The sequence below is a fragment of the Mirounga angustirostris genome, unplaced genomic scaffold (assembly GCF_029215605.1).
Source record: "Mirounga angustirostris isolate CCGP_5_RB_7025 unplaced genomic scaffold, mMirAng1.0.hap1 SCAF_5, whole genome shotgun sequence".
NCBI lineage: Eukaryota > Metazoa > Chordata > Mammalia > Carnivora > Phocidae > Mirounga > Mirounga angustirostris.
Genome location: NW_026991713.1, coordinates 33,797,112 through 33,823,181, shown reverse-complemented (window position 1 = coordinate 33,823,181; position 26,070 = coordinate 33,797,112). Strand labels below are relative to the sequence as shown.

At 33.2% G+C, this 26,070-nt stretch overlaps 1 protein-coding gene across 1 annotated transcript in view; it reads left to right on the top strand.

Moving 5' to 3' along the window:
• Positions 1–26,070, top strand: part of LRRIQ1 (leucine rich repeats and IQ motif containing 1) — a 202,637-nt gene that overhangs the window by 65,870 nt on the left and 110,697 nt on the right. The window contains 4 exon segments of the mRNA XM_064590239.1: positions 966–1,039; positions 9,340–9,433; positions 23,125–23,304; positions 25,449–25,892. Coding sequence (XP_064446309.1) covers positions 966–1,039; positions 9,340–9,433; positions 23,125–23,304; positions 25,449–25,892 — 792 coding nt within the window.

Genomic DNA, 26,070 nt, shown 5'->3' with positions numbered 1-26,070 from the left:
TAGCAGCTGATGGAGGCCCCCTCCCCCACCATCTATATTCCCGAATATAGCCTTGGATTCAGTTCTCCGCACGTCCTACCTTCCAGAAAGTGGTTGCCTTTCTGTTCAGAGAGTTGCTGCTATTCTTTTCTTCAATCTCCTGTTGAGTTCGTAGGTGTTCAGAATGGTTTGATCCCTGTCTAGCTGAATTCCTGGGACCAGAGGAAATTTAGTTCTCCTACTCCTCTGCCATCTTGCTCCAAAACCCAAAAATTTTTTTTTGAATTAAAACAAAATTAGTAACTAAGCTGTTATGCTGTCAAAAAGTGAAAAATGTTTTTCTTTATATTTTTACCTCTTAGTGGCTTAAGTTATGTGTTTGAGCCAGGAAAATTATATAGATAATATAAATTCTCTGTTGGGTGCCTGGGTGGCTCAGTCATTAAGCGTCTGCCTTCGGCTCAGGTCATGATCCCAGGGTCCTGGGATGGAGTCCCACATTGGGCTCGCTGCTCTGCGGGAAGCCTGCTTCTCCCTGTCCCACTCCCCCTTCTTGTGTTCCTGCTCTTGCTATGTCTCTCTCTGTCAAAAAATAAGTAACATCTTAAAAAAAAAATTTCTCTGTAAATTTGGCCTTATACAAAAACAGTAACAACCAAAAAATGTACTTATTTTTATTTAAATAGCCACTACACATTAAACTGCATGATATTTGTCATTGAAATTGATAGTCCATTGTAATTTCTCTTTAGAAATGAATATAAATCTTCCAGTATAGAATAAATAGTTGGAATTTTATAATTTATACATTTTTAATTAGTACTGTTAATGTTATAATTGTATTTTATTATACAAATACAATTGTATATAAAATTATATATAATTACATATCATTACATAATTGTGTTATATAAATGTTACTATATAGTTACATCAATAATAAGGATATCCCTAATTAAAATTTTTATGAATTTCTTTGTTTTCAGCTTGACAAAAATCATACCACTTTTTCATTTTGTTTCTTTGGAAAAACTAGATGTCAGCAACAATTGTCTTTCTGGTAAGTTTAGAACAATACATAATTTTTAAAAAGTATGTAATGAGCTTCTGAGTTTCTTTTCCAAATGTGGTAAGGGAGTTGTTTTGGATAGATGTGTTAGTGGTATTTACAAAGAACATACCTATACAATAAGGTGTAGAGGAGGAAAGATTTTTCCTGTATCCTCTTAAGATCTTAGGCTAGGCCTAAGAATTAAACTGATACAAGGCAGATTTAGAAGTAAAGAATACAACTTGTCATTGTTTTTTGTTTTTTTTTCAAGTTTGTTTGTATGTATTTCTCTTGCCCTCTACTTCCTATCCTTTTGATGAGAATATCTCTTTCCTTCTAATACAGGGAGGATATCTTTCAGGCATTTCATCTCTTGCTTGTAAGAAAAAAAAGGAAGGTCACAATGTCCTTCTTGTATCTGTTTTTTAAATGCCTTTAACTCAAAATAGTCAATATGCTGTATATTGGGGTGGCAATTTCTGAATTCCTTCAAAGGCATGGTGAAATCATCCAATTAAATTTCCTTCCACTTTTAAAATCATATTATTGGGACTCCTGGGTGGCTCAGTCGGTTAAGTGTCTGCTTTTGGCTCAGGTCATGATCCCAGGGTCCTGCCTGTTTCTCCCTCTCCTTCTGCTGCTCCCTCTGCTTGTGCTCTCTCTCTCTGTCAAATAAATAAATAAAATCTTAAAAAAAATAAAATCATATTATTTCCATATCTTTCTGGTAGACCTGGGCACATACCACAATTATATTTTTATTTGAAATTCATGTATCTTTTACCTATGAAATAAATAGCCTAATGAAGATGAGTAAAGTAATTTGTCTAACTTGTTGACTTCTAACATGTATAAACACCCATTAAAAGTTTATTAAATTAAAGAATGATTAACTGATTTACATGGCCAGTCCCTCCCTAAATTTACCCATCCCAGTTCTCAGTCAGTCCCCTCATGGAGACAACCATAGTTCTAAATTTGTCACCATAGATTAACTTGACTCTTGTATTTTTATATTAATTTGATCAAACAGTATGTTCTCTTTCCTCTGGCTTTCTTAGCATTCATGTGACATTCCACTGTATCAGTTGTTTCTTCTTTCTTTCTTTTTTTTTTTTTTTTTGGCTGAGGTGTAGTCCATTGTATGAATATATCACACTTTGTCCATTTTCCTGTTGATCAATATTTTAATTCTTTCCGATTTGGGGCTGCTATGATTTTTAATGGAATTTCCGGGGGAAATTCTTATATAAATCTTTCTGTGGACATGTTTTTATTTCTGTGGGATAAATGTGTAAGAGTGTAATTGCCGGACAATAGAGTAGGTATATGTTTGTAAGAAACTGAAAAAAAGTTTGCCAAAATAGTTAAAACATTTTACACCAGCAATGTACTGGAGTTTCAACTGCTGCATTCTAGAGGATGTTTAATATTTCAATTGTGTTATCTCATTATGGTTTTAGTTTACATTTCCCTGATGAATAACGATATTAAGCCTTTTTACATTCTTATTTATTGATGATTTTTACATATTCTTTTGTGTGTATTCAAATGTCTTACCATTTTTATTGGTTATTTGCCCTTTTTTTATTGATATGTATAAGTCCTTTGTATATTCTGGATGTAATTCTTTGTTAGATATATGTTTTGTAATATTTTTCCTGGTCTCTCTATAACCATGAATTTTTATTAATGGTATTTTCAGATGAGCAGAAGTTTTCAATTTTGATGAAGTTTAATTTATTATTTTTAGTAGTTATTGTTCACTCTGTGTCCTTTGTAATATTTTTCTACCTCCCATTTGAGAAGATGATTTTATAAATTTTCTTGCTTTCTTATAAAAATTTTGTACTTTTAGTTCTTACCTTTAAGTCTGTCTATGATCCATGTCAAATTATTTTATGAATGGTATGAAGTAGAGAATGAGTTTAGTTTTTAATATGGATATCCCTTGTTCCAGCAACATTTGTTGAACAAGCTTTTTTCATCATTGAATTACTTTGGTGTCTCAAAATATTTGATTTACCTTTGACTTACTTTGGGATGAGTTTCTATTAAATGTTTTTCTATTAACTGAGCTAATGATAGATCATACTTTCCTATTTCTTTATATGTTTAGTAATTATTTTATGAGATGCTTTATTTAATTAGAAATTTTAAAAAAGCAACACATGGATCAAGATTCTAAAGATTCAAAAAGGAATTCAGGGAAAAGTCTCCTTAGCCTTGCTTCCCCAGCAGCAGCCAAAGTTACTAGCTGGTCAGGGCTCCCTAGAGGTATTCATTGCATATACATGCAGATGAATAGCAGAGTCCTCTCAAACCTTGGCTTCTACTACACCCCCATTCCCTTCCTATCATTTCACTGCAGTCACCTTGGCTTCCTGATATTCTTCACGGATCTGGCTGTTGGGTCCCAAAGGCTTTTTTCCTCAAGGCCTTTCGTTTTCTCTCTGGACAAAATTAGCTTCCATAAGGCAACAGTCCACTCAGGTGATGGAAGTGGTATTTTTGAAAATGAACAACTTAATATATTTGAAAACAAAACCAGCCATATTACCAAGGACAACTTCAGTTCTGTTAGCAGATCATTGGGAAAACTTTGAAATGACTAAAACAATAAGTCTTTCAAACAGATCTGTACAGTTTATATACATAGCACAGTTCCAGAGAGTACAGATAGATAGTTCAAGTACCATAGCAAAGGAGACAGAGGACATTTAGTTCAAAGGTTCTCTGGTTGCAAGAATGTGTGCTAATTCCTAAATAATGGTACATACAGTGTTAATTAGAACTAGAAATTTTCTTCCAAATTTTGATCCTATAGAGTCGTCTTTCTAAGTAGTTCTGCTTGGTTGCTAAAATGTTATTCTTTGCTTCTGGAGTTAAACAGGCATTTACATGACAAACATATCTTGCAATCAGTTTATTTAAACAAATAAAAAAACAATTCATCCAAGTTCTGAGCTTGCTTTTTGTTTTGTTTTAGACTCCATATATGAAGAGAGATCATATGGCATTTGTCTTTTTCTGACTTATTCCACTTAGCATAATGCCCTTGAGATCCATCCATATTGTCACAAATGGCAAGGTTTCATTCTTTTTTATGGCTGAATAATATTCCATTGTACATCTAAAAACACAATTGTTTTATCCATTCACACATCAGTGGGCATTTAGGTTGTGTCCAAATCTTTGCTATTGTAAATAATGCTGTAATGAATGAACATGGGGGTACATATAACTTTTTAAGTCAGTGGAGTTTTTTTTCTTTAAATAAATAACCTGAAGTGGAATTGCTAGATCATAAGGTGGTTTTATCTTTAATTTTTTGAGGAACCTCTATCTATTTTCCATAATGGCTGTACCAATCTACATTCCCACCAACAGTGTGAGAGGGTTCCCTTCTCTCCATATCCTTGCCAACACTTGTTATTTCTTGTCTTATTGATAATAGCTATTTTTTTTAAAGATTTTATTTATTTGACAGAGAGAGACACAGCGAGAGAGGGAACACAAGCAGGGGGAGTGGGAGAGGGAGAAGCAGACCCCTGGCTGAGCAGGGAGCCCGATGCGGGGCTTGATCCCAGGACCCTGGGATCATGACCTGAGTTGAAGGCAGACGCTTAACGACTGAGCCACTCAAGCGCCTCTGATAATAATTATCTTAACAGATGTGAAACGATACCCTGTTGTGATTTTAATTTGCAGTTCTCTGATGACTAATGATTTTGAACATCTTTTCATGTGCCTGTTGGCCATCTGTATGTCTTCTTTGGAAAAATGTCTATTCAGATCTTCTGCCCCTTTTTTAATCAGATTGGATTTTTGCTACTGAGTTGTATGAGTTCTTTATAAATTTTGGAAATTAGACCCTTACCCTTATCAGACATGTGATTTGCAAATGTTTTATCCCATTCAGTAGGTTGCCTTTTCATTTTGTTCATAGTTTCCTTTGCTGTGCAAAGCTTTTAGTTTGGTATGGTTCCACTTGTTTATTTTACTTTTGTTGCCTTTTCTTTTGGTGTTAGATAAAAAAATCATCCAAGACCCATGTCAAGGAGTTTTTTTCTATGAGTTTTATGGTTTCAGATCTTATGTTCAAGTCTTCAATCCATTTTGAGTTAATTTTTGTGTATGTTGTAAGACAGTGGTCAAGTTTCATGTTTTGTACGTGACTGTGCAGTTTTCCCAACATCACTTATTGAAGAGACTATTCTTTCCCATTGTATATTCTTGGCTCCTTTGTCAATAAATTAATTAAACATATATGTGTAGGTTTATTTCTGGGGTCTCTGTTCCATCGATCTCTATGTCTGTTTTTATGCTGATACCATACTGTTTTAGTTACTGTGGCTTTGTAGTATAGTTTGAAATCAAGGGGCATGATGCCTCCAGCTTTGTTCTTTCTCAAGATTGCTTTGAGTATTCAGAGTCCTTTGTGGTTCTGTATAAATTTTAGGATTATTTGTTCTATTTCTGTGAAGAATGCCATTGGGATTTTGATAGGGATTGCACTGAATATATTGCTTTGAGTGGTATGGACATTTTAGCAATATTAATTCTTCCAATCTAGCACATGGCATATCTTTCCATTTGTTTGTCTTCCTCAGTTCTTTTCATTAATATCTTGTAGTTTTCAATATATAGGTCTTTCATCTCTTTGGTTAAATTTATTCCTAGATATTTTTTTTTTTGATGCAATTATAAATAAGATTGTTTTCTGAATTTTTTTTCTGATGGCTCATTAGTGTAAAGAAACCCAACAAATTTTTGTGTATTGATTGTGTATCCTACAACTTTAGTGAATTTATTAGTTCTAACAGTTTTTTGATTGAGTCTTTAAGATTTTCTATATATCATGTCATCTCCAAATAGCTACAGTTTTACTTCTTCCTTTCCAATTTGGATACCTTTTATTTTATTTTCTTGTGTAATTGCTCTAGATAGGACTTCCAAAATTATGTCAAATAAAGTTGTGATAGTGGGCATCCTTGTCTTATTCCTGATCTTGGAGGAAAAGTTTCACATTTTCACCATTAAGGATGATGTTAGCTGGTTAGCTGTGGGGTTGTTATATATGGCCTTTATTATGTTCAGATACATTCTCTCTATACCCACTTCATTGAGCATTTTTATCATAAGTGGATGCTGAATTTTGTCACATGCTTTCTCTGCATTGTTTGAGATAGTCATATGGATTTTTATTCTGCATTTTTTTAATGTGGTATATTACATTGACTGATTTGTGGATGTTGATAAATCCCATTTGATCATGGTGATGTGTTTTTAATATATTATTGAATTTAGTTTGCTAGTATTTTGCTGAGCATTTTTCATATCTATGTTTATCAGGAATATTGGCTTATAATTTTCTTGTGGTGTTCTTGTCTAGTTTTGGTATCAGGGTAATGCTGGCTTCATAATATGGGTTTCGAAGAGTTCCCACTCTTTTATTTTTTGGAAGAGATTGAGAAGGATTAGTATTAATCCTTCTGTGAATGTTTTATTGAATTCACCAGTGAAGCTGTCTGATCTTGGACTTTTGTTCCTTGGGAGGTTTTTGATTAAGATGATTCAGTCATCTTACAGTAATTGATCTGTTCAGTTTTCTATTTCATCATGATTCAGTCTTGGTAGATTGTGTGTTTCTAGGAATGTATCCTTTTCTTCTAGGTTGTCCCAATTTTTTGGCATATGATTTTTCCTAGTAGTCTTTTACGATCCTTTGTATTTCTGTGGTAAAAGTTGTAACATTTCTTTGATTTTTGATTCTATTTATTTGCATCCTCCTCGTCCTCCTTCTCCTTCTTCTTCTTCTTCTTTTTTTTTTTTTTTTGCTGAGTCTGGCTAAGGTTTGCCATTTTGTTGTCTTTTCAAAGAATCAGCTCTTAGCTTTATTGATCTTTTCTATTGTATTTTTAGTCTTTATTTTATTTATTTTTGCTCCAATCTTTGTTATTTTCTTCCTTCTAATAACTCTGGACTTCCTTTGTTCTTCTTTTTCTGGTTTCTTGAAGTTTAAAGTTAGATTGTTTATTTGAGATGTTTCTTATTTCTTGAGGTAGGCATTTATCACTGTGAACTTCCCTCTTAGAACTGCTTTTGCTGCATCCCATAAAGTTTGGTATGTTACATTTACATTTTCATTTGTCTCAAGGTATTTTTTAATTTCTCTTGATTTCTTCTTGGAAACATTGCTTGTTTGATAGTATGTTGTTTAATCTCCACATATTTGTGAATTTTCATTTTCTTTTTGTAATTGATTTCTAGTTTCATATCATTGTGTTGGAAAAGATGTTTGATATGATTTCTTAAGTCCATCTGGTCTAACATGTTTAAGACTGATGTTTCCTTCTTGATTTTCTTTCTATTCTATATATTGATGTATAGGATACATCAGTTATCAATAATCTAGTCATTGATGTAAATGGAATATTAAAGTCCCCTATGATTATTGTGTTGCTGTCTATTTCTCCCTTTAAGGCTGTTAATATTTGCTTTAAATATTTAGGTGCTCCTGCATTGGGTACATAAATATTTACAATGTTATATCCTCATGTTGGATTTACCCCTTTTATCATTATGTAACACTCTTCTTTGTCTCTTATTACAGTCTTTGTTTTAAAGTGTGTTTTGTCTGAAGTAAAATCTGTTTTGTTTGATATGTCTAGTAATTTTTTAAAACATTTTATTTATTAGAGAGAGAGAGCACAAGCAGGGTGGAGGGGCAGAGGGAATGGGAGAAGCTGAACAGGGAGCCCCCCTGTACAGGGAGCCTGACTGAACAGGGAGCCTGATGCAGGGCTCCATCCCAGGACCCTGAGGACATGACCTGAGCCAAAGGCAGATGCTTAACTGACTGAGCCACCCAGGTGCCCTGATATGTCTAATAATTTTTAATTATATATTGAACATTGTATATAATACAGTTTAGTGAGTCTGGAAATTGTCTTCCTTTTAAAGGCAGTTACGTTCAGTTCTGGCAGGCAGTTGAAGCATTTATGGGTAATTTTTTTTTTCTGTCTTCTTTAATTTCGTTCTCTCTTAGGACAAGCTATTGTAGTTTTCAACTCTTAGTGCATGCCCCTACCCCACGGCATTGTGTTCCTCCTACTGCATAGTCTTTCTGGATTGTAGCTCAATCTGTGAGATACTCAGTTAGGTCTCATTTTGTCTGGGTTGACTCCAATATCTTTTGCTGCTACATGAACTTAGTGTCATCATTCAGCTTTCAGCCTTACAGTTGGTGATCTCTGCTAGGATTTTCAATCTTTCTGTGTGTGTGTGACACCTCACACTTGTCCATGGACCTGTGGTAAATCTGTGGTAAATCTTCACAGAGACTTCTTCCCCCAATTCCCTCCTCACAACATATAAACACACAGCTCCTTCTCAGTATTTTTCATCATAAATTCCAGCTTATTCTAATCTTTGTCTCCTCACTCAGCAAAAGAGCTTCTTTATTTGGTCTTTACCGCTCTGAAGTAAACTGCTTTCAAACAGAAAACCACTGTGGTTGTAGGCTCACCAGGTATGTTTCCCATCTCGCAGAGTCAGGTTTTAAAAAACAGGTGCTTCCTATATATTGTCTAGTTTTATGATATTTTTCTGTGGGAGAACAATTCAATATAAATTACTCTGTAATGTACACTAGATTGACCTACTATTCTTACTTTTGAAAGTAAAGTAGGTCTATGTAACTCTATTTATGTATGTGTTCAACTTTACCACTTATCTTATTGCTTTAGATTTCACTTCTTCAGATTTTGTGCTAACAATCTGGCACAAACAGTTCTAAGCCCTTTACACATATTACCTCATTTAACCCTCACCCAATAAGATAGGTAATGAGCCTGAATCACAAAGCAATTGTATGGTTTGCATAAGTTCACAAAGCTGCTAAATGGGAGAAATATATATTCTAACAGCAGAGCCTGTGTTCTATTTTTTTTTTTTTTTTTAGATTTTATTTGACAGACACAGTGAGAGAGTGAACACAAGCAGGGGGAGTGGGAGAGGGGAAAGCAGGCTTCCCGCGGAGCAAGGAGCCCGATGCGGGGCTCGATCCCAGGACCCTGGGACCATGACCTGAGCCGAAGGCAGACGCTTAATGACTGAGCCACCCAGGTGCCCCAGAGTCTGTGTTCTTAACATAGTCTCTTTCTAAAAGCATACTGTATTCTGCAAAATAAATAATTGTTATCGCTTTACTACCTAACCAATAAATAAATGGTCATTGATTTGTGATTATTTTTCTTTCTCTGTTACTATCTTCTGTAATGATTTTTATTGTTTATTTTCTGTAGATCTTACAAGTGCCATTAGATGGTTTGATGCATGCTATTCTCTTCATGAATTGTCTCTCACTGGAAACCCACTTCTTCAAGAAATAAACTGGAGGTAAGAAATATTGTTGCACTCTATTATATACTTTATTATAGTTGCAGAAAACACGATTTGATGAAAATTGTTCTGTGCATATTAATTGCTTGGGAAAAGTTAATAAAATAATTTAAAAGTTACTCAAAACAAGAAATTTTTATAATATTAGTTTTAAAAATATCTTAAACGTAAAATAATTTTTTGCACATGTATGAACTAATGCAAATTTAAAATGATTATTTTGATCCATACCATTGATTATGTGACAATTTTAGTATAATGGTAACTTGGAGTTTGTTGGTGTCTATTAAAGTATGACTTATAAACCTATGTGAATCCATGCTTCTCTTTGAAATATTGCAGTACCTAGATGTAATAGAAGAAAAATATTTTGTAATTTTTTTAGAATGAATTTTCTTCTTTAAAAAAGTGTTTCTAATCTGAAATTCTCATACTATGCTAACACCATTTCCCCCCAAATTGACCAGCATCTTTTTTCATGAAGAGCTTTTTTTGAGATAATTTTCATACAGTAAACTTTATCAGTTTTATTTATGAGTATGAATATGGTATAAAACCACCACAATTAAGATATTAAACATTTTTACTACCTTAAAAAAATTATCTCATGCCCCTTTGCAGTCAGTTGCCACCCTTAGACTTTAAAAATGTCTCTCCACTCTTTGATGGCCTTTATTGTTTCTGATGAAATCTGCCAACATTCTCTTTGGAGACTTCTAATATATTCTCTTTATCAGTGGTTTTCAGCAATTTGATTATAATGTGTTTTGCTGTGGTTTTATGTAGATTTACTCTTCTTAATATCTGTTGAACCTCTTGAATCTGATGAATTTGTAGTTTCCATAAAATTTAGAATTTTTTTGCCCATTATTTTTTCACGTATTTTTTCTGCCTCCTTCCTATCTTGTTCTACTAGGATGCCAATTTCACCAATATCAGATCACTTGATATATTCTAGAAGTTGCTATTGCTCTGTTCTTATATATTACACTTTTTTTCTGCCTGTAATTCACTCTTAATAGTTATTGCTTTATCTTCAAGTTTTCTGATATTTTCTTCTTACATACCTATTTTGATGTTAATCCCATCCAGAATTAATCAGTTCAGAGTTCAGATACTGTGTTTTTCATCTCTAGAAGTTTCATTTATTTTTTTTTAATATTTGCGATTTCTCTCCTAATCATGCTCATGGTTTCCTGAATCATCTTTAACATATGAAAAATATTTATAATAGCTATTCCAAAATCCTTCTCTGCTAGTTTCATCATCTATATCATTTGGGGGTCTATTTTTGTTGATTCCCCCCCCCCCCCCAATTCTGGGTCATATTGCCCTGCTTCTTGCATGCTTGGTCAATTGTGATTGTATTCTGGACATCTTAAATTTTATACTGTTGATTTCTTATTTTTGTTCTTTTTCTTTAGGCAACATCTATTTTGTTTCTGATGTACAGCAGCTAAGTTACTTGAAATTAGTGAGATGCTTTTAAAGCTTGCTTTTAAGTTCTGTTAGGGAAGTCTCAAAGAAATCTTTAGACTAGTGCCAGTTTAGCTTTTCTGCTATGGAACTGACTCTCTGGTGCCTCTTATGTATATCCTTTCAACTTTGGCTGATAAGAATTATTCCCAGCCCCATATGGGTTCCTGTAATTTCTCTACCTTTGCTTCCCCCTGGTTCTTTCCCTTGGCCTTAAGTCATTTTCTTTTATACATCCTCAGATCATTACCCATTTACCCAGGTCCAGGTGAATTAAATCCCAGAATTCTGAAAGACTTTGCATATGTCCACTTTTCTAGTACTGCTGATGATTCTGATCTAAACTCTTGTCTCTTTTTATGTCTAGCAGCATCCATTTGTAAGACAATTTAACATGATTTATTATACATTTGACATATGTATCATATTAACTCATGGGCACATCAAGACAGAACAAGCCAAGAATAGACAGGGTTTATAGCCTAATTTAGCAAGATAAGTTTGACAACACACTAAGTACAAATAAAGGCAAATGTATACTGAAATTCAGGTAAGAAAACCTGTTTCAGGATCCTCAGAGTTTGGATCAAATCTATAAATCTTATCAATTTGATCAGGTAGTGAAAATATAACATTTATGAATAAAATATAGACAAGGAAGGACACATAATTGAAAAGAAAGTTGTTGTGACATCTGATCCTAGGGAAGAAGCAATTGATTCTTTGTCCTGATTTGGTTTTTCTGTGATGTGTGGCCATAGCCAGGAAGATCCTGGTTCTGATGATTTCCAAAGGAATGTATCTTACAGTAGAACCAATGATCTGGTCATGTTTAAAAATTCCTATATCTGACTTAATCCACTTGTAGAACAAGATAAGACAGTATAGAAAGTAGTCTATTTCCCTCCCTTCTCTGATGCCATTGCAAACCTTTGACACTCTCTTTCCACAAGTATTGATTTTCTGAATTTGTTTATTGGTTTTTCATTAAGAAAATAGCATTTTTATACCAAGTCAAACACCTGTGTAATTTGCTACTTGTTGATAGCGTGTGTATCACAGAAGAGTTATTATCTTTGCCAGAAAATCTGTTTTTCTATTTTCTTTAAAGCTCAATTTCCACATAAATTTCTAAAGTTACACTATTTTTTAGGGAAACCTGGTATGTTTTTACATGTTTTAGAATAGAACTTGTCAATTTCTACCTTAGGAACATCTGTTTCCAGGTGCAATTTAAGCTGTGTAGTATAAAGGAAAGACTATCACCCAGTGAAGTGGTTTTCAAAGGTGTATCCCTAGACAAGCAACTTCATCATCACTTGAACACTTGTTAGAAATGCAAAATCTTGGACACTGTCCGTACTCATTTAATCAGACACTAGGGGATGATGTTTAGTAATCTGTGTTTCAGGAAGGCCTTTGAATGATTTGATGCACACTAAAGTGTGGAAATCACTGTGATTTTAAACAAGGACATCCTTTTCCTGCCCCATACTGTGCGATCCTGGGCAGATAACAACTTTCCTATGTCTCTGAATCCTCAACGGTAAAATGAAGATAATAATAGTACCTCTCTTATGGGGTAGTTATGATAATTGAATGGGATAATACACATATTTTGTTGGGCACAATTCCTGGAACATGGTAAACATTCAGAAATCTACTATTTTCCATGTCAAGGCTAAGCACACTGTGGGCTCTTATTAAATCACCAAATATTTATTGTATGCCTACTATATCTAGCCAATGTCCCAAAATTTGGACACTATACAGGAAATTCAATGCACTCCATGATTTCAAACCATGTTTATAATCTTGGTAGGGATAAAAATGTAGGCAAAGAATGATAGCCATGAAAACTAATAGTGATAGCAAACACTGTCATAGTGTTTACTTTGTGCCCAGCATTGTTCTCATTTAATATTTATAATATGCCTAATAAAATAGTTAGCTAGTATCCCCATTTTACAGGTGGGGAAACAGAGTCATATAAAGGCTAAAAAACATGCCAAGGTTACACAGCTAACTAGTGGAAGAGCCAGAATTCAAACCCATGCAATCCAGCTTCAGTTTGTGCTCTTTAACTCTTAGATTTTAGTACCTAATACCAGTGTCAGATGACTATTGTAGGCAACTGATATACTTTAGAAATCCCACCTTAATTTAGTGTGACCAGGAAAAAAATACATTTACTGAAGAGGCAAACTTTGGGTTAAATCTCAAAAGTTTGATAAGATTTAAAATCAAGTTAAAAGAAAAAAAAAGCACTTCTGATGGAGGAAATATTGATGAAAAGGAGGGAATGTGAAAGACAAGTTTAGGCTCTGGTCTATTCAGGTGTAAAGTAGGTAAGAGTGGGAAATACCTTTGGAAAGAAATAAGAAATCAAGTGCGTGCATTTACGGTGGGTCAGATAATGACTTACTATCTATACGTATTACTCCACAGCAACTCTGAGTTGGGTTCTGTAATTATCATTCTGATTTTACAGAGGTACTAACTGAGGCTTGGATTCCTTGTGATTTGCCCAGTTGTGATGTAATTGTCAGGGAAGGGATTAGAGTTCTAAAGCCTGGAATTTAAATACTTTGCTTTACTGTTGCATATGATATATTGCTGCCAGATTGTAAAGGGCCTTGTATGCTAGAGTAAAAAAGTCTCCTTTATCCAGTGGTCATGGAGAGAGCCTATAGCATACTAGATGTATGTATAGGCCTTGTGAGTAAACTGCTCAGGTGCATGTCTAGTTCCATCACTTTCTAGCTGTTTGCCTTGCACAAATTACTTAATCTAGCTGTATCTCAGCATCTTCATCTATAGAATGGATATAATAACAGTAGCTCCCTCAGGCCTTACCCATTAAGGTAATAGGTTGTACCACACAACAACGAACCCAGAAATCTATGTGGTTTAGTACAATAGAAGCTTATTTTTTGTCTATATTGTGTCTGATGTGAGTTCGGCCTGTCTAATCTAAGCAGACTCAGAAACTCAGGATACTTCCCTTTTGTGGCTCTGTGTCATGCAACTTCGATGTAATCTGACTTTTTTAGGTAGTAGATTCTGGCGAGGGAGGGGAAGAGACCACAGAGAAAGAACAACTGACATTTCACCACTCTCATCTCAAAAGTGGCATTGATCACTTCTCTCATATTCTACTGGCTGTAGCCAGTCATAAGGCCAAACTAACTGCAAAAGAGGCCGGAAAATGTAGAGAAGAACATGGGCACCAGAGTACGCCAATAGTCTTTGTGAGGACTAAATATGTTGCTGCATAAAAGCATTTTATAGTAGTACCTAGCATATACCACAGTTGGCAGATGTTAGCCATTATTTTTAAGGAGCTATAGGGAAATTTTGAATAGCTGTATGAAAAGGAAAATAGTGTTTGGGGAAGATTTTTTTTTCAACAGCAAAGTGATAAGGGATTAGGGAAAGTGGCCAAATTAAATGCTATTAGAGAGTCCAGGCATTAAAAAAGGGGTAAAATTAAGTAGTGGAAGTGGTCCCAGACTATTGTATAGATCTTTCTAGTTTAGAACTAGAAAAGTGATCTTAGAGTGAAAATTCCCATACATAAAGAAGAGTAATTATGTCTAAAAGGCTCTGCTTGGCAGGTGATATTATTGATAATGAAAATATCTAATGGATTATTTTTACACAGATATTTTTATTTTCCTAGGTAACTTTATAGACTATATATATGTGTGTGTGTGTGTATAGGATATGTATATATATGATATATATGTATATATATGTCATAGATGACCAAAATTACTTGTTGAAGGAATACATTACAGAATTTTACACTATAATGTGTAAAAGCTTGAAAAAAAATGCATGTTTCAGGCCCTCTAATTTTTCTATTGAATTTTTAAAATTTTTCTTTAGTGATTGAAAGTATTATTACCTATAAATTGATGATTGATCTTATTATTGATTTGCAGTAATTATCAGTGTCAGTTCTATAGCTGGAGTTCTTAGACTTTTAGGGAACCATGATATTTGTCAGGTTCCTCATGTTTCCTGAAAAACTGATCTTAGGACAAATTGTTATAGGAATACCAACTATTAGTTAATATCAACTTATAAGGAGATCAGACATTGCAGCTATTTAAAGAATTTGTGTATATATATGAAAGGACCCCCTAAATATGTTTCTAGACCTCTTGCCAGCTGGGAAAAGGACTCTTTCATTTGGAATTGAAGTAGTGAAGATCCCCATCTAGATGTACTAGCTCAAGTTCTGGGGCTGTGCTTTTCTTACATTGGGGTTTAAAACCCTAATCCCAAGGTTTGGGCCTCCTCATTTTCATTTATTTTTATTATTTTATTTTTTTAAGATTTTATTTATTTGAGAGAGAGAGTGAGAGCAAGAGAGAGAGAGAGAGAACTCTCGAGCTGGGGAAGGAGCAGAGGGAGAGGGTCAAGCAGACTCCACACTGAGCACCGAGCCCAACTTGGGACTCGATCCCAGGACCCTGAGATCATGACTGAGCTGACTGCTTAGCCAAGTCAGATGCTGACCGAGTCAGATGCTTAGCCAACTAAACTACCCAGGTGCCCCTTTGGGTCCTCATTTTTAGAAAGGAAACCTTAGAGTGAAACTTCCCATACAAAAAGTAGGTATAACTATGTCCAAAAGGCGCTGCTTGGCGGGTGATATTATTTATAATGAAAATCCCTGATGTGTTGTTTTTAGGTAGATATCTTTATTTTCCTTGGTAGCTATATAGACCAAATTTATGATGACAAACAAAAATAGGTGGTTGTGTCCATTATTCAGAGAAAGCTCTTTGGGGGCCATGGTTTTCCTATTAGGCGTTGGGCAAATAAGACATGAATTCTCTAGCTGATTTGATATCAGTTTCCATTTAAATAGCTGCCATGTTGCCAGTTGCAATAACTAGAAACAAACCTATATCCTGAATAATCTTTGAATTTATTTACGTTTTTTGCATGAAGAATAAATACTTACTTTGTTGAATCAAATAGACTTATAGTGAAATATATTAATAATAAATCTATTTAAATATATAAAGATAAATATTCACATTTTACTACTACTATACTCCTAAATATATATACTTAGTGCAATACTAATATATACAATACTTACTAAGTATAGATACTTTACAGTTTTAAAGAAAATATTTAGTTAGAAACAATATTCAAAGAAAAAGGTAGTACTTATATTATAAACATGTACAATTATTTAGCTATTATAATTTTTATGTTTAAATGAACTTTATTGGACTAGACTCATACCAACTTGAAAATTTTGCTTATCAAATTTCACTTAGATCAGTTGGCCTAATACAGCTTTCATGATTTCAAGAAGAGATTCAGTTATCTAAAGGGTTTAAAATCTAGTAATCTATAAAATATGGATTTGTTAATGAAAGGATCAAGTAAAACTTTAAGCAGTGTGTTCCAATGAACTTTACATAACCCCTTGATACCAACAAAAGGATTAGTTATAGATTTTCCCAATTGGCTTCTTACTTTCATGTCTGGCCAGTGATAACATGGACAAAACTGATGTACTAAAAAAATCTCTTTTTAAAACTTAATCTACAGACTCAGTTTGGAATCTCCTTTGGAAATGTGTTTTATTCATTAGTGATGAATAGAGTCTCTTAAGTGACAGAATATTCACCAGGAAGTTTTCACTAAATGAAATATTGATTCAGCCCTTGGCTAGGAGGAGCCCAGCTGGAAAAACTAATGTTGAGATCTCACAGTATTCTTATACTTCATTTCCAATATGAATCAACTTGTTACAGCACTTTCTAATATATTCATCATAGACTCTTATAAGGCTGCATTTAAACTTAAGGCCAACCCATTGCACTACTAATTTATACAGATCTGAGAACTATTCCTTAAAAAAAAATAAGAAACAATGCTTAACATAAAACACCAAATCTAATGTTGATATTTATCATATAAATGACAAATTTCAAGATATTGTCATAGTCTTGAAGATCCAAACAAGCTAAATTTTTATATCCAAAGAAGTTTCAAATATTCTGACTCAAACTGTTTGGGAACACTTTTTTATATATAAAGGTGATGAATTATAATATCAAATATTTTCAGTGTGAAAATCCAAGCCCTGTTGATCCACATTCTCCATAATTATTTCCTGTAGTTATAATATTGTACATAATATCTATATCAATAACCATATCCAAAATATAGTATTTGATGACAAAATTATCATTTTTCCCCTTGCTGATCTGGTTAGTTAACATCCAAACAGCTTCCACATAATGCCGTTTGCAATATCTAGAAACAAACTAATGTCCTATATTGCCTTTGGATTCCCTTATTTTTCATTATTTTAGTTGTCCAGAGAATAAACAGTTGTTGTATTAAATACAATATGCTTGCTGGTAGTAAAATATTGATCTTTCCATTAATCTGATAGAGCAAATTCTTATATTTTTACTTCTAAGATTATATTAGGTTATTTAGTTAAAATAGCTCTTCATTTTGTCACCGATTATTTCTGAATAGAAAGCTTGTTTCTCTGTATATGTGATATGTACTCTGTAACTTCAGTGTTACAAGAATACGTTTCTAAGAAACCTTCATATCATTTACGCAAAACCAATGGCAATGTTAATCAGTAAACAAATCATTGGAATATAACTGTCCAGGCCCACAATATCTCTTATTTTAGCAAATTCTCTGACATATAGGACATGCTACAAGTTTTCAAGTAAGCTATATTTTTCTGGAAAATTTCAGACAATTATGAATGATTAGAACTTCAGAGGTTTTTTTTTTTTTCTTTTAAGTTTAACCTGGAGCATCTCTGATTTTATTTTTTTTCTAAGATTTATTTATTTATTTGAGAGAGAGAGAAAAAACATGCGCATACATGCACATGAAAGGAAGGGTTGGCGGGACAGTGGGAAAGGCAGAGGGGAAGCAGACTCCTGCCGAGTGCAGAGACTGATGTGGGGCTCAGTCTCAGACCATGACCTGACCTGAGCCAAACCAAGTCAGATGCTTAACCTTAACCACCTGAGCCACCCAGGGCCCTGAGCATCTCTGATTTTAGCACAACTCGTTATAGTCTATTTTCCTTCCAAGGCAGTGGTTCTTAATTCTTTAAGGTACATAAGAAAGGCTATATTTTAAAAATGCAAATTCCCCAGAACGCACCAACAGAGGTCTTTGGGCGTTAACTGAATCTAAAAAAGTATCCCATGTACTACTAATACAGTAGTTCAAGGACAGCCTTTTCAGAGACACTGCCCTGCCGGGTTGAAGACACACAGAGGGATCTAGCCTTGAATTCCCATTCCAGTGGATTTGTAGAGTGACTAAGACAAAAAATAGATGTTTGAGACCCTGTGGCTCTCATGATAACAGCATGAGTATTTTCTTCCTTTTGTTGACACCTCCTTAATTAGACAAAATGAGACCTGAAAGATGGCTGTTCAAGAGGGTCTTAGTGTTACTTTATCTGCACTATCACTGAAGGTCCAGGATCCTGTTGAAAAGTTTTATAGGTCCAACAGCTTACTGTTACTGTTTAACCAGAAATGACTGTACAATAGAAATAAACAAATTAGCTTTACCTAACTCTTAAGAAATCCAATTTACAATAAGAAAATCTGCCTTATCCATAAGAATAAAAAAAAAGAAAAAAAAAAGAAAAAAAAAAAAGAAAATTTGCCTTATTGAATTTTCCTTGTAAGATAGACCTATTCAAAGACCAAAGCCTGCTATTAGCATACCTCATTCCTTCTGCTGGCTGGGTCCACTCTGGAGACCAAGATATCAGACAGAAATCTGTTTGGTACACAAAGAATTAGAACTGTTAGTTATTGTCTAGGACTAGTTCCATCAAGTTATTGAAGGCTTATGTTTGCTTTTCTGTATTTTAGGAGATACGATCTAAGGAAGTAAGATCACTAATAGGATTAGAGCATTTTTTTAAGCTGTTACGAACACCTATACAGTTTTAATTTTTAATACCCTTTATTATCACATTTCAAAAGCATCTTTACTTCATCTTTACTTCATACCTAGCATTTTATAGCTATAAATAAGTTTGACATTATAGTCATGTCTTAGAAAACTTGACTGGGTACTTTGAGGGAGATTCAGAATGCAATGTAACTTCATTAGTAATGTAATAAATAATTTGATAGGATAGAGTATGGATAGTTAATCTCTCCATTATATTTTAATTATTATCAGCTTCAATTTCAGAGATTAACCTTTCCTTGCATTGGTGATAGCTTCAGTCAAAGATTTTATGTTATATTTAATATTATACCTGTGTGATTACCTCTGATTACTTCATTACCTCTGTGATAAATAGCTATCATCTTAATTAGCATTCTGCTTTTGAACCACATCTTAAAATGAATCAAATATATATAATATATATATAATATATGCCACTTATTTAACCCTTTGTGGTAGGTGTGGTAGTTTATGATAAGAGAAATATTGGTAGCTTCAAGCCTAAAAAAAACCCTTAAAAAGGTTCAAAATATATAGACCCAGATTTTCACTTGATCTTAGTCAAAAGGCCGAGAAGTGATGGACCCAAGTTTTCTTAACTAGCTTAAACTCTTTAACATTGTAAAACATCTGATAATTATCTTGAAGAACAAAATCTATTTGTGTTCCCTCTTTCCATACTTAAATATCTGTAAGAAAAAAAGGTATTATTTCTCGGAGAGTAAAGGGAGGTGAGGGTGGGAAATTAATCATGTGTCCCCAGTAAATGAAAAACTGGTGTTTTTCTTCTCTTTTTTTGCTTTAATTTAAGGAGATGTATTGATACCTTCCTTGTGATCGTCTTTTATTAAACACTATCAAGATCATAACTATATATAGCAATGTGTTATGACTTTAGTTGGCCTTTGGAATTTGTGCCTTAATGGACCACTTCCTTCATTTATATATAAATTATACATAAATATATAAAATGTAAATTATATATAAATTATTTATATAAAGATATAAAATTATATTTTACAACTGTGTTTATATAAATGGATATGTCCACCCTGACTATACCATCTAGGTAGAGGAAATAACTGACTGGGGTTTTCCTTCTTAAATTTTAGCATTTTAGTAATCTTACCTTGCCATCCTTCATTTAGTTTTTAGGAACTGTAAGTTTGTTTTGTTTTGCTTTTTAATTAAAAAACTGTTTTTTAAAAGATTTTATTTATTTATTTGACACAGAGAGAGAGAGGAAGCACAAGTAGGGGGAGTAGCAGGCAACAGAGGAGGGAGAAGCAGGATCCCTGCTGAGCAGGGGATCTTGTCCTTGAACTACAGAGCTTGATCCCAGGACTCTGGGATCATGACCAAGCTGAAGGCAGACACTTAACTGACTGAGCCACCCAGGCACCCCTAAAATACTTTATTTTTTAGAGAAGGTCAAGTTAGCAAAATTAAGCAAAAAATATAGAGAATACCCATATACACCCTGTCCCCACACATGGACAACCTCCCCCACTATCAACATCCTGCACCAAATTGGTATATTTATTATAATTGATGAACCTGCATCAACACATCATGATCACCTGAAGTCCATACTTTCCATTAGTGTTTACTCTTGGTGTCATGTATTCTATGGGTTTTGACAAATGTGTAATGACATGTATCCACTATGTAGTAGTATTATATAGAATAGTTTTACTGCCCTAAAAATGCTATGTGCTTTGCCTGTTCATCCCACCCTCCACCTTAATCCCTGGCAACCACTGATCTTTTTACTGTCTCCATAGTTTTGCTTCTTTCAAGAATTTCACATAGTTGGAATTGTACAACATGTGTCCCTATCAGATTGTCTTCTTTCACTTAGTAATATGCATCTAAGATTCCTCCATGTCTATTCATGGCTTGATAGTTCATTTCTTTTTAGTGCTAAATAATATTCCTTTGTATGGATGTAACAGCTTATTTATCCTTTTACCTACTGCAGGACATCTTGATTGTTTCTGGGTTTTGAAATTGCAAATAAAGCAATAAATGTCTGTGTGGAGATTTTGGTGCATAGTTTTTAATTAATTTGGGTAAATCCAAGGAGCACATTGCTGTATTATAGTAAAAATATGTTTACTTTTGTAAGAAACCACCAAACTGTCTTCCAAAGTAACTACACTGGTTCTGCATTTCCACCAGCAGTGAATGAGAGTTTCTGCTTCTTCACATCTTCACCAGCATTTGGTGGTGTCAGCATTTTGGATTGGATGTTCTAATAGGTAGATAATAGTATCTTATTATTTTATTTTATTATTTATTATCTTGTTTTAATTTACAATTCTCTAATGACAAATGATGTTGAACATCTTTCATATGCTTACTTGCCATCTGTATATCTTCTTTGGTGAGGTGTCAAGGTTTTTGGCCCATTTTTTAATTGGTATGTTTATTTTCTTATTGGGTTTTTAAAAATTTTATTTATTTATTTGAGAGAGAGAGAGGGAGGGAGAGAGAACACACAGAGGGAGAGGGAGAAGCAGACTCCTGGTGAGCAGAGAGCCTGACATGGGGCTTGATCCCATGTCCCTGAGATCATGACCTGAGTTGAAGGCAGATGCTTAACCAACTGAGCCACCCAGACACCCCTCTCATTGTTGAGTTTTAAAATTTCTTTTTATATTTTTGGATAACAACCCTTTATCAGATATTTTTTCCCAGTATGTTGCTTGTCTTCACATTCTCTTGACTTTGTCTTTCCCAGAGCAGAAGTTTTTAAGTTTAATGAAATCCAGCTTATCAATTATTTCTTTCATGAATTGTGTCTTAGGTCTTATATCTAAAAAGTCATCATTACACCCAGTATCATCTAGATTTTCTCCTGTGTTATCTTCTGGGAGTTTTATAGTTTTGCATTTTACATTTAGGTCTGTGACCCATTTTGAGTTAGATTTTGTGAAGAGTACAAAGTCTGTGTCTAGATTCATTTTTTTTTTTTTTTTTTTTTTTTGCGTGTAGATGTCTAATTGCCCCAGCATCATTTATCTGTGCTCCATTGTATTGCCTTTGCTTTTTTGTCAAAGATTAGTTGATTCTATTTATGGGGATCTACTTCTGGGCTCTCTCTTCTGTTCCACTGATATATTTGTCTATTCTTTTGTCAATACCATACTGTCTTGATTACTGTGGCTTCATTGTAAGTCTTGAAGTCAAAGTGTTAGTCTTCCAACTTTGTTCTTTTTTTCAATATAGAATTGACTATTCTGTTTTTTTGTTTTTTGCCTCTTTTAATAAACTTTAGGATCAGTCTGTTGATATACACAAAATTACCTTACTGGTATTTTTAGTGGGATTGCATTGAGTCTATAGATCAAGTTGAGAAGAATTGATTTCTTGACAATATTGAACTTATAATCTCTATAAAGATATCTTCATTGGAAACCTTTCCATTTATTTACTTCTTTGATATCTTTCATCAGTTTGTACTTTTACTCATAGGAAATGTTAGTTTTTAACTAAGAGGTTTTATTCATTTAAGAAGTCCATTTTACCCCTGTAATCATTAGTGGCCTTGTAAAAGAGGCCCACAGTATCCCTGTGAAAGGTTTGGCAAGTACTTATAAATGGCTAGGTTTGGTGGACAGCTCTTGCTATCTGACTTGGTTTTTCACAGAATTAGGCTTTTAAATTGATACAGACTTTTGCTCATACCTCCAAGATTTTTATTATTATAATTTTTAGCAAGATTCAGGAAGAAATATAAGTTTATGTTTTTCAGATCATGATAAACAGGGTGATCTCTTACTGGTCTTGTTTTAGTCCTATTCTGAAGTATGTTTTACCAAGAGAAACAATCGGAATTTATCTCTACTTCTGAAATAAACATCAAATTTCAGTAAGATTATTATATTATCTTCTTTTTAAAAGAGTGTATCTGATATTATTCTTTATATAGTGTAGCCTTTCATTTACTCCCAGCCCAAGTTTCCAGCTGCTTAAATTTCCCATTTGTGTTATAGAAGAAAATGGTTAAATTTTTTGTCAAGTCTCTAAAACCTAACTTTGTACATGACATGATACCATAAAATTTTTTAGGAAATTTAACAGTATAATTTTCTGTATAAAGTCAATAGCATTTTCTGAGATATACTCTGTGCTTATATTGTTTAAGTAATAGGTATATGGTTATTTTAAATATAAACTCTCCTTTTCAAGATTATTAAATTTTTTCCTGCTTTCAATAGGCATTCTCTACTTAAAGTGTTACCAGCTCTAAGAATCCTCAATGGCGAAATGCTAAACTCTTATTCAGAACGGCACACTGAAGAATACTATGAACCAGAATTAGGACGTTTTGTGGTACTTTGTCAGTCCCAGATTCAAGAATTCAACTCACTAATTGAAAGTTATATTACTGGAAAAGGGTAAGACTGTTCACTTCCCCTTGTCATAATTTAAAGAAATAATTCAATCTATGTATATAATTTAAAAATACTTTGATTAATACAGTGATACTTTTTTTTGGATTAGGGCTGTGTGTTTTAGGGATATTCTCCCTTAAAAACATAATTTAAAATATAATTTAAATGCTAAAGTGTTAGATAAAATAAGTGAAATCATGAGGATAGCTTCAAGACAAGAATCAAACATCCATTCAGTCATTCAATTAATCAGTCAAAAATTTGACAATTATTGTAGGCAAGACATACAAATAAGCTAAGTATTACACATTATCCTTAATTCACAGATTAACATAAGAGAAAATTAGATAAACAATTACAATGGAGCAAGGCAAGTTTTATAATAAGTATAGCATTAATTATATATTAAGATATATTGTACATGTATCACATTTATATATTAAATATTAGGAGAGCACGGTAGAGAAAAACAGTCAACACGTGCACATATTCAGAGGAACAGAAGCTAAGAGTAGAGACCTAATCAGATATAAAAGAAAGAGAACTTCCCATTCCCCATCCCAAGTTAGGAGTGTGTTAGTATGAATGAATTATAATTGATCTTTCTATAACTGTATTTTCTAATTTGCATTGCTCCAGAAAGCACAGATGAAAAAGGACAGCAATTTCATATTTCACTTAATGGTGACTCTTCATTATAACTGAATTATAACTATAATATGTGCTTCCAAATACCTAAACTTGATCATTAAATTATAATCCTTAATATTGCTCTTCGCATATTCATACATGCTCATCTATATAAGATTTGTTTTCTATTTAAATGTTTTTTTAATGTAGTCTATTCAGTTTAAAAACAAATCTTACAGCTTTAAAAATAATTCCAGTTGTTATAGATAATTAATGTTGGCTTTTAACAAATACTAAGATTATTTACAAATCTTTGTGAAAAACTAAATTTATATCTCTTTGTATATTGTGATAATGTAGAGTTTTTTGTGTAAAGGTGACCCTGATATCCCTCATGTTGAAACGTAGATTTCTCAATAACTTTGTATAATCTCTTGTCATTGCAGTGTGTTTCATTTTGGCATTGATCATGGAAAATAGACTATATTTTATATTAATAATAAATGGTGGTGAATTCAACACCAGTTATACACACTTAATATTCCAATATCAAATTGCGCCTTTTCTGCATTATTAACCACCAAAATGAATGAAATACAAAATATCGAAAACACATGGGAGGAGCCTATGCTAATGTCTAATATTACTTTTGTGAACACAGGACTGTTTATCTCTACAGTTTAGGAAATATAACTTTCATTTTGTATGGTATGGTTAAAAGTTTTATATTTATTTATATCCATGTTTCAGAAAAAAAATTAAGGCAGCTTGTGGCTATATATTAAATACAGTCAGAAAATATACATTTGAAATAAGTAAATTGTTAAAAATAAAACAAAAAAGGAAAGATAAATAAAATGTAGCCAAGAAAAAGGCTCATACAGGTGCAAAGTCCTTTACATTTGCTATTGAGATCCCCAAATTTGGCAAGCAGAAAGTCTGATTAATTACATAAGCCCTAACCTTAATAAGATAGAAATTCAGCAGTTGTTCAAAAGGATCACAATCATTTATGCCTTCAAGTATTTGAATTCTCTTTGCAATGGATTATTTTTCCAAAGAAAAATGGGAATAAAAACTTTCCCATAATATAAGTTCTTTGTTTAAAAGTCCAATACAAATATTTTGCATGGCAAGAGTCAATGTAGAAAGTACTTTTAACTTTGTTTCATAAATAACTTCTCCAAATTTAGGCGGCCATGATTTCTCATGTTTATGGTAGTAAAAGCATGGATTTTTCTCATTCAGTTGTACCAAAAATACCTAGAATAAAAATGGTTCTAAAACTTCCAGACATTTTGTCTGGATTGACTGATCTAAATTAGCCAAACAAATACTTTCAAATTTTGTTAGAAATGAGATAAATTTTTATATAAACAACCAGAAATAAGGTTTTAATGAATGTTGTAGTAAAGCTTAATTTTCATGTCAACCACAAAAGGGAAATTTCCAAAACCTCTACAAATTTTAATATTTGCTGATATAATTCTTATTAAATGTCTTCATTGTTTGTTTAGAAATTTTGTCACCTTGGATGCTGCAGAAAATCTCTGCCATTATTTTAAGAAATTAATAACACTTAGTAATGAATACCGATATTCACATGAACATGGGAATGTAAGTATCACCCAGATTGAAGAATCTGAAGCCCAGCAAAATCATTTGGCCCCTACAAATAGTGATAGCATACTGCAAAATAGAGTTCACTCTTGTGCAAACAAATATAAACTGGACTCACCAGATACCTCTGAGAAATGGATGAACTCTGACTCTAGTCATTCCACATTAACCAACTCCTTATGTGAAGATATGGAAGGAAGAAATCAGGAAGAAATAGTAGACCAGAAGAGAGAAGATAGCAAATCAAACAGTATCCCCATCAAAAGAATCCCATTCATGGAAACAGTAATGACAAGCTCTCTGCTGTGGAATTGCCAAAACACTGAACATCGTAACAAAATGTAAGATTTATAGAAGGTTTTTCTTTTACATTTGTATATCTTTTATTTTTTATGGATAGTCTTAGGTGATGTTACCAAATGATAATTTGGTAAAGGATTTAAATCACTTTTGTATTTCATAGTAATTCCCTTAATTATGTTTTTATGATGTGTGTACAAATTATTAATTATAGTACAG